General features: G+C 37.1%; 1 protein-coding gene across 3 annotated transcripts in view; it reads right to left on the reverse strand.

The window, feature by feature from the left end:
• The window catches only part of aass (aminoadipate-semialdehyde synthase), a 39,454-nt gene extending 30,136 nt beyond the window's left edge, over positions 1 to 9,318 (reverse strand). For 2 of the 3 annotated variants that reach the window (XM_030137621.1, XM_030137619.1), the window contains exons 1-6: positions 9,194 to 9,318; positions 4,443 to 4,685; positions 4,142 to 4,318; positions 3,476 to 3,560; positions 3,243 to 3,310; positions 1,979 to 2,125 (exon numbers count right to left, since the gene is read on the reverse strand). In XM_030137621.1, coding sequence (XP_029993481.1) covers positions 1,979 to 2,125; positions 3,243 to 3,310; positions 3,476 to 3,560; positions 4,142 to 4,318; positions 4,443 to 4,661 — 696 coding nt within the window. In that variant the 5' untranslated portion in view covers positions 4,662 to 4,685; positions 9,194 to 9,318. The remainder of the gene's footprint in view (positions 1 to 1,978; positions 2,126 to 3,242; positions 3,311 to 3,475; positions 3,561 to 4,141; positions 4,319 to 4,442; positions 4,686 to 9,193) is intronic. The other variant, XM_030137620.1, reaches the window with a different exon arrangement.
• Positions 9,319 to 14,911: the final 5,593 nt, after the last annotated feature.

The following is a 14,911-nucleotide window of genomic DNA, read 5'->3' on the forward strand; positions in this document are numbered from 1 at the left end:
ATCTGTAAAAATTCAAATTCCAACTTGATATCATTGATACTTACTGATTTATTGGATCAATCCACTTGCTATGTCTTATAATGGGGAAATTGTTCAAAGTCGCACCAAATCCAGAATCAGATCCGGATCGAAATAATTTCAATACCTTGTGTTGACATCATCATAAAGAAGCTATATACCAAGTCTGAAGTCAATCAGAACTGTAGTTTTGGAGAAGAAGACAATTGAAATTTTTTTCCCCATAAGAGCCCATGTTAAATTCTCCATAAGTTCCCGGATCCAGAAGAAGATCCTGATCAGCATGTGGCCATTATGTTTAGGTCATCTCCTCATCAGGGCTGTACTGTAGAATTTACACTTGATATCATTTATATTTACTGAGTTATTGCATTGATCCACTTCCTATCTCTTATAATGGGGAAATTTTTCAAAGTCGCACCAAATCCAGAATCAGATCCAGATCAAAATAATTTCACTAACTTTTGTTGACATCATCATGAAGAAGCTGTATACAAAGTTTAAGGTCAATTGGAACTGTAGTTTCGGAGAAGATGATTGAAATTTTTGTAACGGACGACAGATGCCGACGGATGCCGCATGACGACAATAGCTTACGGCCTGTCAGCTGGTAAGCTAAAAATAGATAAATATTAATAGACTGGACTTGCGTGGATACAGGCTGCAATATGGTCTATATGAATGACGAGGTGTATTTCAGGGTTTCTGCAGGTATCAGCACATGTAATTTAATGCTTTTTAATGCCCTTTTTAATGTCACTTTAAACAAATTTAATGCCCATGTCCAGCTGCAGATACAGTTTTATATATAGCTTTATGACGGTTTATCGTCGACGGGCCATAACCAGGTTCTGAATAGTTCCTCCTCCAATCACTTCTGCTGAGACTTGCATTTTCCCATTTTTCCAAAATTTGCTAATATTCCCTCCGCTCTTTCACAGCACGGCATAAGCACGCTCGCAGCACATTGCATTCCAAGCATCCGGTGTTGTGACTTCATGTATTGACCAAAAACAGTAGCCAATTAAAGGGTTAAGCCTGTCAATCATCACACTATACTTCTGATCAAAATTATTAAATGTTTATATAATCAAAATAAATCGTGAATAACAATGCTTTTCTTCCCATCAAGTGTATTTAATTTTTTAATGCCTCTGGAAACAGTATTTAATGCCTTTTAATGCCGTTTAAGACCTTAATTTTCACAAAATCTATTTAATGCGTTTTAATGACCCGCAGAAACCCTGTAGTCTGTATGAATGATGAGGTGTATCAGAGAGCTCCTTCAGGCAACAAGAAGGGAGGAGACAAAGTTGAGGAAAACCTGCCGCCAAACAGGTTATCACCGCGGACCTGCTCAGAGTGAAAGTGATCTCTCTTACTGGAACAGAAAACCTTGAGTTTCCTCTTATTTCAGCTTTGATGATTGCAGAGTATTCATGACAGCCAACAGGGCCCAGGATGTCACACAGTAGCTGCTGAATGTTCCCAGATTTCATTCATTTTGACATTGACATAAGTAAACCAACTAAACCGGAAGAACGAGTACAAGTGCTCCAGAGAAAAAGGGCAGGATGAGGTGAATTACACTTATCAAACATAGGGAATCAGAAGTAAAGGAGTGCCTCTACGATAAGCCGTATCAGTGAAAGACTTGTTACCTTCTGCGGTTTAAGTAAATAAAGGCAGAGGTTATGGTTTGAAGAATACAGAAATTACCTGCAGTATTTACACTGATATAAACACTGGAAGACAGACATTTCATCTACAGCATTCAGCTAATATAGGAGAGAGACGCTGCTGAACCAACAGTTAAAGGTTAACAAGGTGTGTTTGACAGTATTTTTGCGAGGTTACTGTTAGTTTTTTCACAAATGTCACATAATGCCGCCGCGCACCGCTGCTTTTTACCGTTCACTTTGTTCTACATCTTTTGCTCTGAGGATGAAAGTCTTTGTACCTTGGATACGTTGCCAGTTCCAGTGAAACAAAACGTCACAGGGCCAATGGACTTTGGCATCAGTCCCATTGAGATCTCATATCCACAATCCCTCACTGCCTGGATGGCCTGGCTGACGTTTCTGTAGTTATGGGCCATCCCGATGTGCTGTGGACGGCAAGGAGACAGAAGCCATAAGATAAGGGTCATATCAGTATTTAAGGCTGATTCTGATTCTTACTGATCATGTTTTATTCTATTCTTGATGGATGTCTAAACTGTTTGCTGAGCTTTCTGGATTTTATTTGCAATTAACTTTTTGTTCCATTGTCTCAGATGTTATATTATTGGAACTGGTCTATTCTACGTGTCTGACCTTACATTAAAAACCAAAGTGCTTTTCAGTTTTTTCATTTTACAGTAGAAACTCGCGGTACAAGTTTAATTCATTCCATGACCAAGCTTGTTTTGCTCGTTTTTACTTGTTTTGCAAATCAATTTTCCCTACTGAACTTAACTGAAATATAATTAATCTGGTCCAGTCTCCAAAAACCCTATTTTAAGGGTTTTTAAAACAGAAAAAGTGCAATTAGAAAGATCATAACAATTATATAAACATATTAAAAGTGTATAAAAATTTGTTTTATTAATTTATTTACCTTCAAGATGAGACAATCTGTGCATGAGGAAGACAGTGAAGTGGGGAGGAGGAGAAGGATTAATATTTGGAAGGAAAATCTGTGGAACAATTTCTGGCATTTTCTCTCTCACTTCATGTAATTTGGGCTTTTTGGACTCACTTTCTTCACTTCGTGCATTGTTGCATCTCACAATGTTGCCTCAATGAAATGAATACATGAACTGAGTGAGTGGAGGCTGTTGGAAGGAGCATGTGTGAGCTTGGTGCTAATCAGTGGTGGCTGTATGAGCTCACTCGCACCGTAGATTTCCACTCATATTTAAAGACAAAAATACTCAGGAGCCATGGCCTGTAAAGCCAATTACTCGTACAATGGTGCACTCATACTGCGAGGTTCTACTGTATATACATATTAAAATATTTATTAATTTTTAAAATATTTCCACTTTATAATCTGCTGTATTTTGTTTTGCTGCCCTGTGTGAAGGACGTCAATAAGGAATATTATTAGAGCTACATCTATAATGCATATATACATATATGCTATAATGCAGTCAGAATTTTATTGTAACCAAACACACATATATATTTGTGCTTTTGTGGTTTGAACACGAAAGAACTGATTTCTTAAAGATGTTCTTTTACCATGAATGGCGTGTGGTGCCCAAGAGCAAGGAAACGCAGCCCCAGTCCATGCAAAATGTTTATCATTCCTACAAAATAACAACAAAAAAACACATGAAAACATGGTAACGTTTACCTGTGAATGGAGCCTCATTCAAATGAACTAGAACATCATTTCCAACAGATTCATTTATAAAGTACAGTGATAGCATATAAGGTTAAAGCAGTGTATTTTGTAGATTTTTCAGTTGTACCTGCAACTCCAGCCCACTGACCAAATGCTACAATTCTGAAACCGTTAGCATCCACCATCTTTTCATAGTCAATCAGACGAACCTCCTGTGAAGACACAAAAGTACTTTATTAAACTCTCTGGACTGTGGTTAAAACAGAAAACTGAAGCTGAAAAGAGTGAAAATTAGTATGAGCAAAAAAAACAACAGTTTTCAAACCTAAATCATTTTTGGTGTCTTAAATCAGGGCTGAAAACTATGAGTAACACTAAATCTGAATAAAAACTAAATATGAATCAAAAACAAACTGAAACATTAAATTAAAGGACAAACTAATGACAAATACAAGTGCTTTGAACACAACAAACTAACTGTGCATAGAAATAAATGAAAACAAAACAGAAGACGCTTCTGAACTTTCACCAGAAATGACACAAAAGGCATGAACAGTCAGAGAAAAACCACAGCAACAGAAGTATTTATCAGAAACTGTCATTGTGAGGATGAGACATCACAGTATCAAGTGGCTCCAATGACCTTCAGGCTCCACATTAACATTAACAACCAGAACTTAGACCATCATTTGTACCAGCACAAACTGTACTGGTACAGAGTCAGGTTATCCAGTTTGTACAAACAGAACAGATGTTTGTCCTGTTTGGTCCAGTACATTTACTTCTATTTTACCTTCTTCAGTAGGTCCTCCAGGAGCCCCATGTTGGCCTCCTGAGCTTTGATGGTGTGGGAGAAGAACGCGTAGGTTTTCCTTGGAATCACCTTCTCCTCTGGCATCCTCTTCACCCCAATAATCAGCGACGCCTCTGAAATGTCCTCTTGGATGACTGCCCCCGCTTTCATGTAGTACTGAAGCCAAACACCAGGTACAAACACACAACTTAAAGCTCAGGTAACAAGAAATCTCAACTACAGCAGCGTCAGCAACTGAAAACTTTCCTTCAAAAGTATAATAGCACCTGTAAAGTCTCACCTTTTCGTGGATGGCTCTGCGATTGGACGGCTGCACCAGGACTTTGACACCAGCGTTGGTGAGCTCTTTGACGTGGCGTGGGGCCAGTGGCGCCCTTCTTTCCCAGGGGTTGATGTCCTCACGACGGATGGCCATGACGGCCTGATGGTGCTCATATCGGCGCTGACCAGTGACGCAGCTCGGCGTCCGCTTACCTTGGTAACGCAGGAGTCTGAACATGGCTTCACCCTCCCTGGACCCTCACTGGACAAAAAAATTCAGCCAAAAACTGCTGACGTCACAACTGACATTCAGACAGGAAGTGAAGTAACTCTCTGGAAAGATTCAGGTTAATAACAAATAGGTGGAATGAATATTCATTAGATGTAGCCTTTATGAATCAACTACAGGCACAGTCTTTGTGGCTAATTCATACATTCATTGAATTTAATTTCAGAAAATTCTCAGTAAATAACCTGAAAAATAAACTCTTAATTAAAAAAGTTTATCCTGGTTTTTGGAAAAACATGCAATCTCATCTTTAAAGCCAAGTTAAAGTACAAATCAGAGGTCAAAGGGCAAGTTTCATTTGCTGCTGGGAGAATGCTGCCAACAAACAGGTGTTTTCAGTGGAAGCAACAGAACAAACCTTCACAGAGACACGTCTGCAGAAAAAACACAATATACAGAAGACAGCAGAGCAAAGCTGCAGTCAATAATCAACTTCAATGTAGAAAAAGACACAGAAATAGAAGAGACCACTTATCACTGTCACCTACTTACTGTCTTTGACCTGCATGATGTGAGGAAATGGTGGTAGAACCTGTGACAAATAAACTAACCTTAAATCCACTAGTGACACCAACATAGAACATGGTTATTCATTAAAATTCACTATGGTTCAAGGAGTCTGTCCCTCTGCTCTTTGGTCAACATTGTACAGAGATGTTTACATGTTATTTCCCTTTTTCAGTCTATGCTTTTCCCTCTCTGTCTCGTCTTGTCCTGTTCCTTTCTCCAGGTTTCTCTGGTTCTTTTGGTTACTGATTTGTGGTTCTGGGGTCCATCCTGTCCTGTATTTCCCTGTGCCAAGTTACCAACCAGTGTCCTGTGTTGTTTGTTGTTCTTTTCTCTTCTCTATCCACTAAGGCCTTGACCTGAACTCATGCCTTGAGATAATCATATACTGTGACTAATGCTATATAAACAAAACTGCACTGAACTTATGAAGACAGAGGGCTCCCTTCACAGAGAACTGATAGAGGACTATCACATTTTGCTCCAACTCTGGTTCTTGAAAAACTGGCAGACAAATATGCCCTGTGTATTGTATTGTGTAGTTATTGTTTTGCACTTTGTCCTCTCTGTTCTGTGTAACGTAAACAAATAATTTCCCATCATGGGGTTAATAAAGTATTCCTGCAGTGTTAACATACAGGTGTCTATTAAACTGTCTTGTAAGGTGTCAAGACTATACAGATCTTTTTTTCTTTTGCTTTAAAACTTTAAAATAAAAACATATTACTGTGGACGTTGGCCTAAAAAAAAACAACCTCCTTTCTGTCTAGACCCTATACAGAGACTGAATTAGATCTGTGCACTGCAACCCAGACTTTTACTTATTTATTGAAGTTTTTTTGAAAAGCAAAACTGCTACTGTAGATTTCAGCTTAATTATTATCTAGACATTATCTTCCATCGTGTAATTAATAGAACTTACATACTTATTCTTAGCTACTTATACTCTGCATTTATTTATTGATTGTTAATGTGAAAGACTGTTTTTTGTGGAGCGGTGACCTTATTTTGTATTTTGAATTTCCTGTTGGGGATTAATAAAGTAAATCTATCTATTGTATCATATCTATCGTATCCCGTATCTGGAACTCCCTCCCTGACCACCTCTGAGCTCCTCAGTCACTTCAAAAAGGGGCTAAAAACATTCCTGTTTAGACAGGCTTTTTATGGGCTACCATGAGTCTCTGTTTTATTCACCTAGTCTTTTATTTCTGATAAAGTATTTTTATTTTTTATTGGACTGTCTTCTCTCTGTAGCACTTTGAGATTCTGCTGAACGAAAAGTGCTTTACAAATGCAATTAACCCTTTCATGCATGAATTGTGAGAACCTTAATCAAGATTTTTTTCTTCTGTGTTTTTATTCCTCCTTAGGCATGAAAAAAACAATGCAATCGAGTTTTTTTTTTTTCTATGGAGTTACAAAAATATCCATGTTTTAATTTTTGAAGTAAAGAAACATGTTTAAAACCCAACATCAGAAAGTGATATCAAAACAATGAAATAAAAACATTTTTAATGCTGCTAATCTGATGTCTTCTCACATTTTAACATATTCTAATGCTAGTTATTACTCACTTCATGGAGATAATATGCAAAAAAAAAAACCTTCTTGTCTAACAAATAACAATTGATTTACACTCAAACATGTTACTGCAGATCAGGTTTATCAAGCACAGCAAAGTTACAGTAATGGTCTGAATGACAGTGTATAGGATGATGCATCAGTGTCCACTGTGTTGGCTGATATGGAACTAAAACTACAAAACCTATTAATATACAAGAGAACAGCTGGAGAACAACTTGCATGAAAGGGTTAATTATCTATCTATCTACCTATATATATATATATATATATATATATATATATATATATATACATATATATATACACACTGAACAAAAATATAAATGCACGACTTTTGTTTTTGCTCCCATTTTTCATGAGCTGAACGCAAAGATCTAAAACTTTTTCTATGTACACAAAAGGCCTATTTCTCTCAAATATTGTTCATAAATTTGTCTAAATCTGTGTTAGTGAGCACTTCTCCTTTGTCCTTTGCTGAGATAATCCATCCACCTCACAGGTGTGGCATATCAAGATGCTGATTAGACAGCAGGATTATTGCACAGGTGTGACTTAGGCTGGCCACAATAAAAGGCCACTCTAAAATGTGCACTTTTACTGTATTGGGTGGTCCAGGGGGGTCAGAAAACCAGTCAGTATTTGGTGTGACCACCATTTTCCTCGCACAGTCTTCTTCATGAATTCTCTGAAACAGCTTTGGAGATGTCTTATGGCAGAGAAATGAACATTCAATTCACAGGCAAAAGCTCTGGTGGAGATTCCTGAAGTCAGCATGGCGATTTCATATTCCCTCAAAACTTGTGACATCTGTGGTATTGTGCTGTGTGATAAAACTGCACATTTTAGAGTGGCTTTTTATTGTGGCCAGCTTAAGGCACACCTGTGCAAAAATCCTGCTGTCTAATCAGCATCTTGATAGGCCACACCTGTGAGGTGGATGGATTATCTCAGCAAAGGAGAAGTGTTCACTAACACAAATTTAGACAGATTTGTGAACAATATTTGAGAGAAATAAACCTTGTGTGTACACAGAGAAAGTTTTAGATCTTTGAGTTCAGCTCATGAAAAATGGGAGCAAAAACAAAAGTCGTGCATTTATATTTTTGTTCAGTATATATATATCTACAGGGTGAGGAAGCAAAATTTACAATATTTTGAGGCAGGGATTGAAAGACAGTGTATGACCAATTAGTTTATTGAAAGTCATGAGAATTTATTTGCCACAAGAAAATTTACATAATAGAAAATGTTTTTATTCTATGTGTCCTCCTTCTTTCTCAATAACTGCCTTCACACGTTTCCTGAAACTTGCGCAAGTGTTCCTCAAATATTCGGGTGACAACTTCTCCCATTCTTCTTTAATAGTATCTTCCAGACTTTCTCCTAATAGTTTTGCTCATAGTCATTCTCTTCTTTCCATTATAAACAGTCTTTATGGACACTCCAACTATTTTTGAAATCTCCTTTGGTGTGACGAGTGCATTCAGCAAATCACACACTCTTTGACGTTTGCTTTCCTGATTACTCATATGGGCAAAAGTTTCTGAAAAGGTATTGATAATAGTGTTAGGTATGATTATGACATCAATATATGTTTGGTTTCAACACAATTGACATAGTGCCTGCTGAGAAAAAACAACTAAATGTTCATTGTAAATTTTGCTTCCCCACCCTTTATTTATTTATTTATTTATTTATTTATTTGTTGAGGACCAGTTTAACCATATCCTCCATATCGTGCCAGGGAAACTACCTTTTGCACTTTGCTTCTCGGCCTTATCTTATCAGTTTTACAAGACCTCCACAGTAAATTTCATTATTTTATTGTTATTATTATTATTATTATTATTATTATTATTATTATTATCATTATTATGACCCTCAGACTTCCCTGAAAGCTACCGTTTATATTGCATAATTACTTCCTTTTGGTGAAAGTTTGCAAAGAATTTTCATTACCTGTTGGACCATTTCATCTGAATTAACATTAAAAAAAGCACAAAAGAGGAACTATGAAGAGAAGGGGGTTATCTTTGTAGATGTACAGGAGCTCATAAACCCTGCTACTGGATCTACAGGTTATCTGAGGGTTTGCACAGTAGTTTACAGTTAGTTTGAAGGATCACAGCTTCTGCATGAATTGGATGTAAAGTACATTCATATTTACAGTACAGCCAGGGGTACATGTGCTCAGGTTACATCTAAAGCTGTGTAAGTGTGTACTCCGGTGCTGGTTTTAGCTGGAAGCCTCCTTATGGCTCAGTCTAACTGAAAACACCACATGGGTCACTTCCAGGAAACGATCATACGCACGCGCACCCACTGATACACAACATAAACCGATCAATAATCGACACATTGATCGGTAAATGGCGAATTGAACCCACCTTTATAACCTGTTCCTGTTGCCTACACCGGCTCCGGTACACGGGAAGTGGACAGTGTTCACGGACAGCGGCGGAGAGTCACCCTGAGGGGAGCCGGGTTCACACACTTCTATCCCACTATTCACACGACCACACTGTAAACTAATCCGCTTCCGGTGGGATTTTCACAATAAAAGTCAGCGGTGTCGTAATCCTCACACAAAGATAAAATAAGATAAGATATGACTTTATTGATCCCACCGGGGGGCAATTTAGGTGTTAACAGCTGCAAAAAGGGTAAATATTAATATAATAAAAGTGCAGAAAAGACAGGTAGAAACATACAAGAGTGAAAGATGAGACAAAAATAGAAAAAAAATTTATATGTATTTAAATTAACCCTTTATATGGCACTAATAGAAAAACTCCGAAATTCAAATTTTCAACCTTAGTTTGTTGTTGGAGGACCCAACAAGACTTTAATACTTTTGTGAATTTTTTATTTATTTTTTTAATCTTATTGTTATGTAGAAAGTCAAGGTCAACAAAGTTACCATATTTGGTTCCTTAAAAAAAGAAGTAAATATTTAAAAAAAGCAAACAAACAAAAAAAAAAAACAAGAAAAACAAGAAAAATGCATGTAAGGTGAAAGGAACATTTAGAGCATTAGAACATAAGCACAGATCCAGACCCCTGTCCACATCCACATTATCCCTCTGAACATCATTCCTTACATTAGTACCATTACTTCATGGTACCTATCAAAGCAGGTACACTCACTGTTCATGCAGAGGTGGACCTTACAGACCCTGCAGACAACATCAGACCTGAGAATGTTGCCTCACTGTATCTGTTGCTGTCACTGTCTTGTAATGAATGAGGAAATTACCAAAAATAGAGAGTATGCACGTGATGTCACCGCTAGTGGAAGTCACCGCAGCCCACAATATTTAATTAAAAAAATGGGGAAGAGCTGTTGTGCGATTGATTGTATGAACAGGTTTGAAAAGCAGTGGGAGCTTTCATTTTATAGACACCGAAAGACAAAGAACAGAGAAGCAGATGGATCCGTAAATCCAGGAAACCAACCTAGGTTTGTGGATTCTGTTTCTTGTCAGGTAACATTAATTTATGCTGTATTTTTGAGTAAAATCATACCTTAAATTACATATTGTTTTGGCTAACGTTACTTCTTAGTAAAGCTCTTGGTTTCATGATCAGATCTTTCATGGTTTTTGTCTTCATTTTGTGATTATGAACCTTGTGCTCCTACATGATTAGTAAACTAACTGAAACTAAGGCTAACCCAGTTTTTCAAATATGGGGGTACTTGAGCTCAAAGCTACAACGGCGTATTAGGGCCACATGAGAAAACAAAAACACTTGTCACTACGAGTATAAAGTCATAAAATGTTGATATAAAATCCATAATTTTATGATACTAAAGTCAAATACAAAAAGAATCACAATGTTATGAGAATAAAGTCGTAGTTATAAAAAAAACACATAAAAATGTTATCGTTTATGAGATTGAAGTCGTCATATTCTGACAATAAAACCATAATATTACAAGAATAATGTCGTAATTTAAAAACAGGTGGGAAAAATATCATAATTTACAAGAATAAAGTCGTGCCCTGCTGGTCCACAGCAGTAATATCTGTGTTGTATAAAGTACTTGATCTGAACTAGACATAAATCTCCTCAGTCCCAGTAGATCATGCATATATTCACTGGGGTCAGTCCACGGTCTACTGTAAATGCACTTTGGATCAGCTGGTTCTGGGCCCTAGTTTTAGCCCCTGGTTGTCAGTAATGATGAAACCATGTATATTAGTTTCAGGTAAAAATAGTGATGATCCCCTACACCCTGGATGTCTGGATACGCGATTTCGGGCCACATGTCAATGTTCATGGACCACTTGTTCTTTGGTAGCTCGTATGGATCCACGTCGAGTCCAGTTGTCCTTAATTTAATTTCATATTTCACATTTTCCCAGTCTGGCTGTGTTTACTGCTATACTCTGTCATGTTTAGCAGGTTGGTTTTTGCCACTCAGTCTGACTTAGAGGGGCGTGGGCCGGGGGGAAGTGACGTACGTGCATACCCTCTATAGTCACTTGCCTGATAAAGGGTAAAGATTTAAACTACTATTTACAAATTTGCAATGTAATTGCACATGCACATGGTGGGATATGGGGGTGGGGTTCTATAACTGTTATATACTTGAAACACCCACCCATTTATTATGTTATATATGCCCAAAGTGTATTTTCTCAGCATTAGTCTGTATTGTGCACATACACTGACACATAAGGGGGGAAAAGGATAATGATTCTACAGCTCATGACTGACAAGGCACTGTTTTGTTTTAGAATCCCCCCCCATTTCAAGAAATGGTTTGGTCTAGGTGTCAGCGCTTTCTCCTGATGCTAATAAAAATGCTTTCATCCGAAAAGTAAAACTATCTGTTATTTGAATTTGTATATGAATGTAAAAAAAGAATCTAATATTCTTATTGTTAAAAAGGTATTTCTTAAGTGTAAAACAGGGCTTGCGCCTTACTCATCAGTCTTGCTCAAAATCACAAAATCTATTGTTAGCAGTGTATTGATCCATGCCTGCACAGTGTTATATTTCTAGGGTTTCCATGGCTTGTGGTTATTGAAGTGGTGAGGCCCAGAGTGAAATTTTTTTCTCAGGGTCACAGATTTATTTTGGGTATGCTCAAATTTGACCCAAAACAATGTTCAATATGTAAAATTTTATGGAATCTGTGTGGTTTCCTTGCATGACTATGTTACACTGATCAGCTATTACATTATGACCACTGACGGATGAAGGGGCAATAATATTATCTCATTATAATGGGTGATATATTAGGCAGCCAATGAACACTTAGTCCTCAAAGTCAATGCATTGGAAGCAGTGAAATCGACAGTGTAAGGATCTGAATGACTATAACAAGATCCAAACAAGAAAAGCACTCGGAGAGCGCAGACCTCCGCCAAGGCAGATCAGTGGGCCCCCATGCCCCCCCCCCCCAATCACCACTAAAATTTAATCATTTCTTCCTTGTGGCAATGTCAACATTTCCCGAGAATTTCATGAAAATCCATCCATAACTTTTTGAGGTATCTTGCTAACAAACAAACAAAAACGCATGCATGCACACAAAGCAAAGTGATCACAATACCTCCTGGCGGAGGTAATTATGATGGCCAAATCAGAGCATCTCCAAAACTGCAGGGTCATGTTTGGGACAAGCCAATTATGTCCCAAATATTTTTCCAGCCACTGAAAGGTGCCATTATAACGTTGTAATCATCATAATGAATGCTGTGGTTGATCTGTGTAAATTGTGAAGTCAAGTAGTGTACCCACTTTATTGTAGGTCGCCTTAGGAAAAGTAGAGGAAAATTAAAATAAACATGTGGTGCCAAACACAACAAACCCCGCCCCTCGCACAGATTGTTGCTTATTTTGGCATCGATCCAGCTGATGTCATGTCTATGCGTGTGCTGATGTCAGCATATCAATTGTCTCTATATATGTGCCAAGTTTTAAGTAAATTGAAACAAAATTGTTGTTTTTATAGACATTTGAAATTTCGCCCATTATGAGTAAATGGCAGAAGAAAAAACATTTTAAAAATTCATAAAACATTTGAACTTTGACCTGCTTTTCCCAAAATGTAACGACATCTATTCTGGGTCACTGGCAATATTTAAACTCAATTTGGTATGAACTGAAGCAACAGTTTTGCTGCTAGACTGTTAACAAAGAAACAAACCAAACTAAAACAATATCCTTTGCCTCCCCTTTGGAGGGCGGGGCAATAAATACATTTAAGGTGATTGTACTGCTGTCAAATGTCTAGATTGGTCATATTTCACCTGAAAAGTAAGAAGCTTAATTAGGCAAGTACTGTATCAAAAATTTATAAATGATGACTAAATTTTACTTGTTTTTTTTTTTCTTTGGGATACTTTATTTTTGGAATATAAATGATATTTACACTAAAGAGTAAATTTTTTGGTTTGTTTTTCTCCTGTATATTTTGATTATCACATTTTTTCTGGGTTATTTTACAGTATATATTTTCTTTTGTGTCTTTTTGTGTGACAAATTAGATTCATTACTTATTTTGTATGTAATTACACTACACACAACTGAAGAAATCCATAGTTTTATTTCTATGCACCTATACACACAGAGAAGCTCCATCACAAAAATTATGAACCTATTCATGTCGTGGTTTAACAGAATTTGTCTGTTATGATGCCATCTTTCCGCTGAAAGCTAGTTGCCACAACTTGATGATTCCTGTTAATGCAACATAAATAAATAACATTATAGGGAAGAGAAGCTGTGTGTATGTGCTACAAATGGTTAGACTTGTGGAATGTAAACTTCAGATTTTGAGATATTTAGATATTTTTCCAGCATTTTTCAGTCAGAGTTCAGTACCCACATGTATGCATGAAGGATTGTATAAATGTAGTCCAAAAAATTGCTGTACACCCCATTTATTTGTGATATATTGCATTAAGAATCACTCTTAAGTCATTGAGCTCTGCCAAGTATTGTGTCATTCTCCAAGCCCACATATTCCCTGCTGAACATGCACTGCTCTCAGTGTCTAATAGTGATGTGACGTTCACGAACAAATCGAATCTTTTGAACGGCTCTTTGAAATGAACGATGGGAACCGAGTCTTTGTAAAGAGCCGTTCATTTATTTTTATTTATTTGTTTTTTTTTAAGGAGGGAGTGTCTGATTGTCTGTCAATTTAGCATCACTGGGGAAGCATTGGGCCTGAGGAGAATGTTCGAGCAGAAAAAAAGAGTGCACTGTGCATGTCTCATGGCAAGAAGTTAGCAAAAAAAACAACAGTTTGAAGCGTGAGGTGAGCATACAGGAGGAGGCGGAGCTGGAAGACTGGTCAAAACTGGAGAAAAGTTTGAGAATGAGTGAGTGACCATCTGTGAGTAATGAGCCAAAGAAAAATATTATTTCATAAGAAAATGTTTTATTTTCTTCTTCATTTTTAGGCTACAGACTAGTCCACATAATGTACCGTGATGTTTCTTGTCACAGCCTTTGCCTAATGTCACCTCTCATGTCATGTATTTAGCCCACACATTTTAACTAACTATTCTTTTTTACAGTAAGATAATATTTACTGCCGGCCAATTAAACACCTTTAAAATGTAATGTCAATCATCACATGTAGCCTATTTAGTCATTAAAACACTGGTGTTTCAAAATAATGCAAAAAACATAAAAGAACCACTCTTCTGAATGGCTCTTTCCAGTGAACGGCTCCTGATTGAATGGCTCCCTTCAAAGAACCAAAAGTCCCATCACTAGTGTCTAAACTGGATGTTTCAGCAAGACAATAAAACACAACCAGGGCATGACATGGATGTTATTTTTTCTTGTTAACAATATACAAAAAAAAAAAAATCATTCACATTTGTTTGTGTCTCTTGCAGCCACGCCTTTCGAAACACGAAGAACATTTTTTCTGCAAATATTTCATGATAGTGTAAAATTAAGGGTGTCTGAAAACTTTTTTCCCACCAGGTCTACTGTAAATACACACACACAAAAAAAAGAAGAGCAAGAAGTAAACATATTATCAGATGATATGATAGTGTGTCAAACTCTGCCTATTTTCAAATGAGAATTCCTGCAGATGGAATAACACAATGACTTTTACAAATGGATTTATT

Source organism: Sphaeramia orbicularis, chromosome 6 (assembly GCF_902148855.1).
Source record: "Sphaeramia orbicularis chromosome 6, fSphaOr1.1, whole genome shotgun sequence".
NCBI classification, from domain to species: Eukaryota; Metazoa; Chordata; class Actinopteri; order Kurtiformes; family Apogonidae; genus Sphaeramia; species Sphaeramia orbicularis.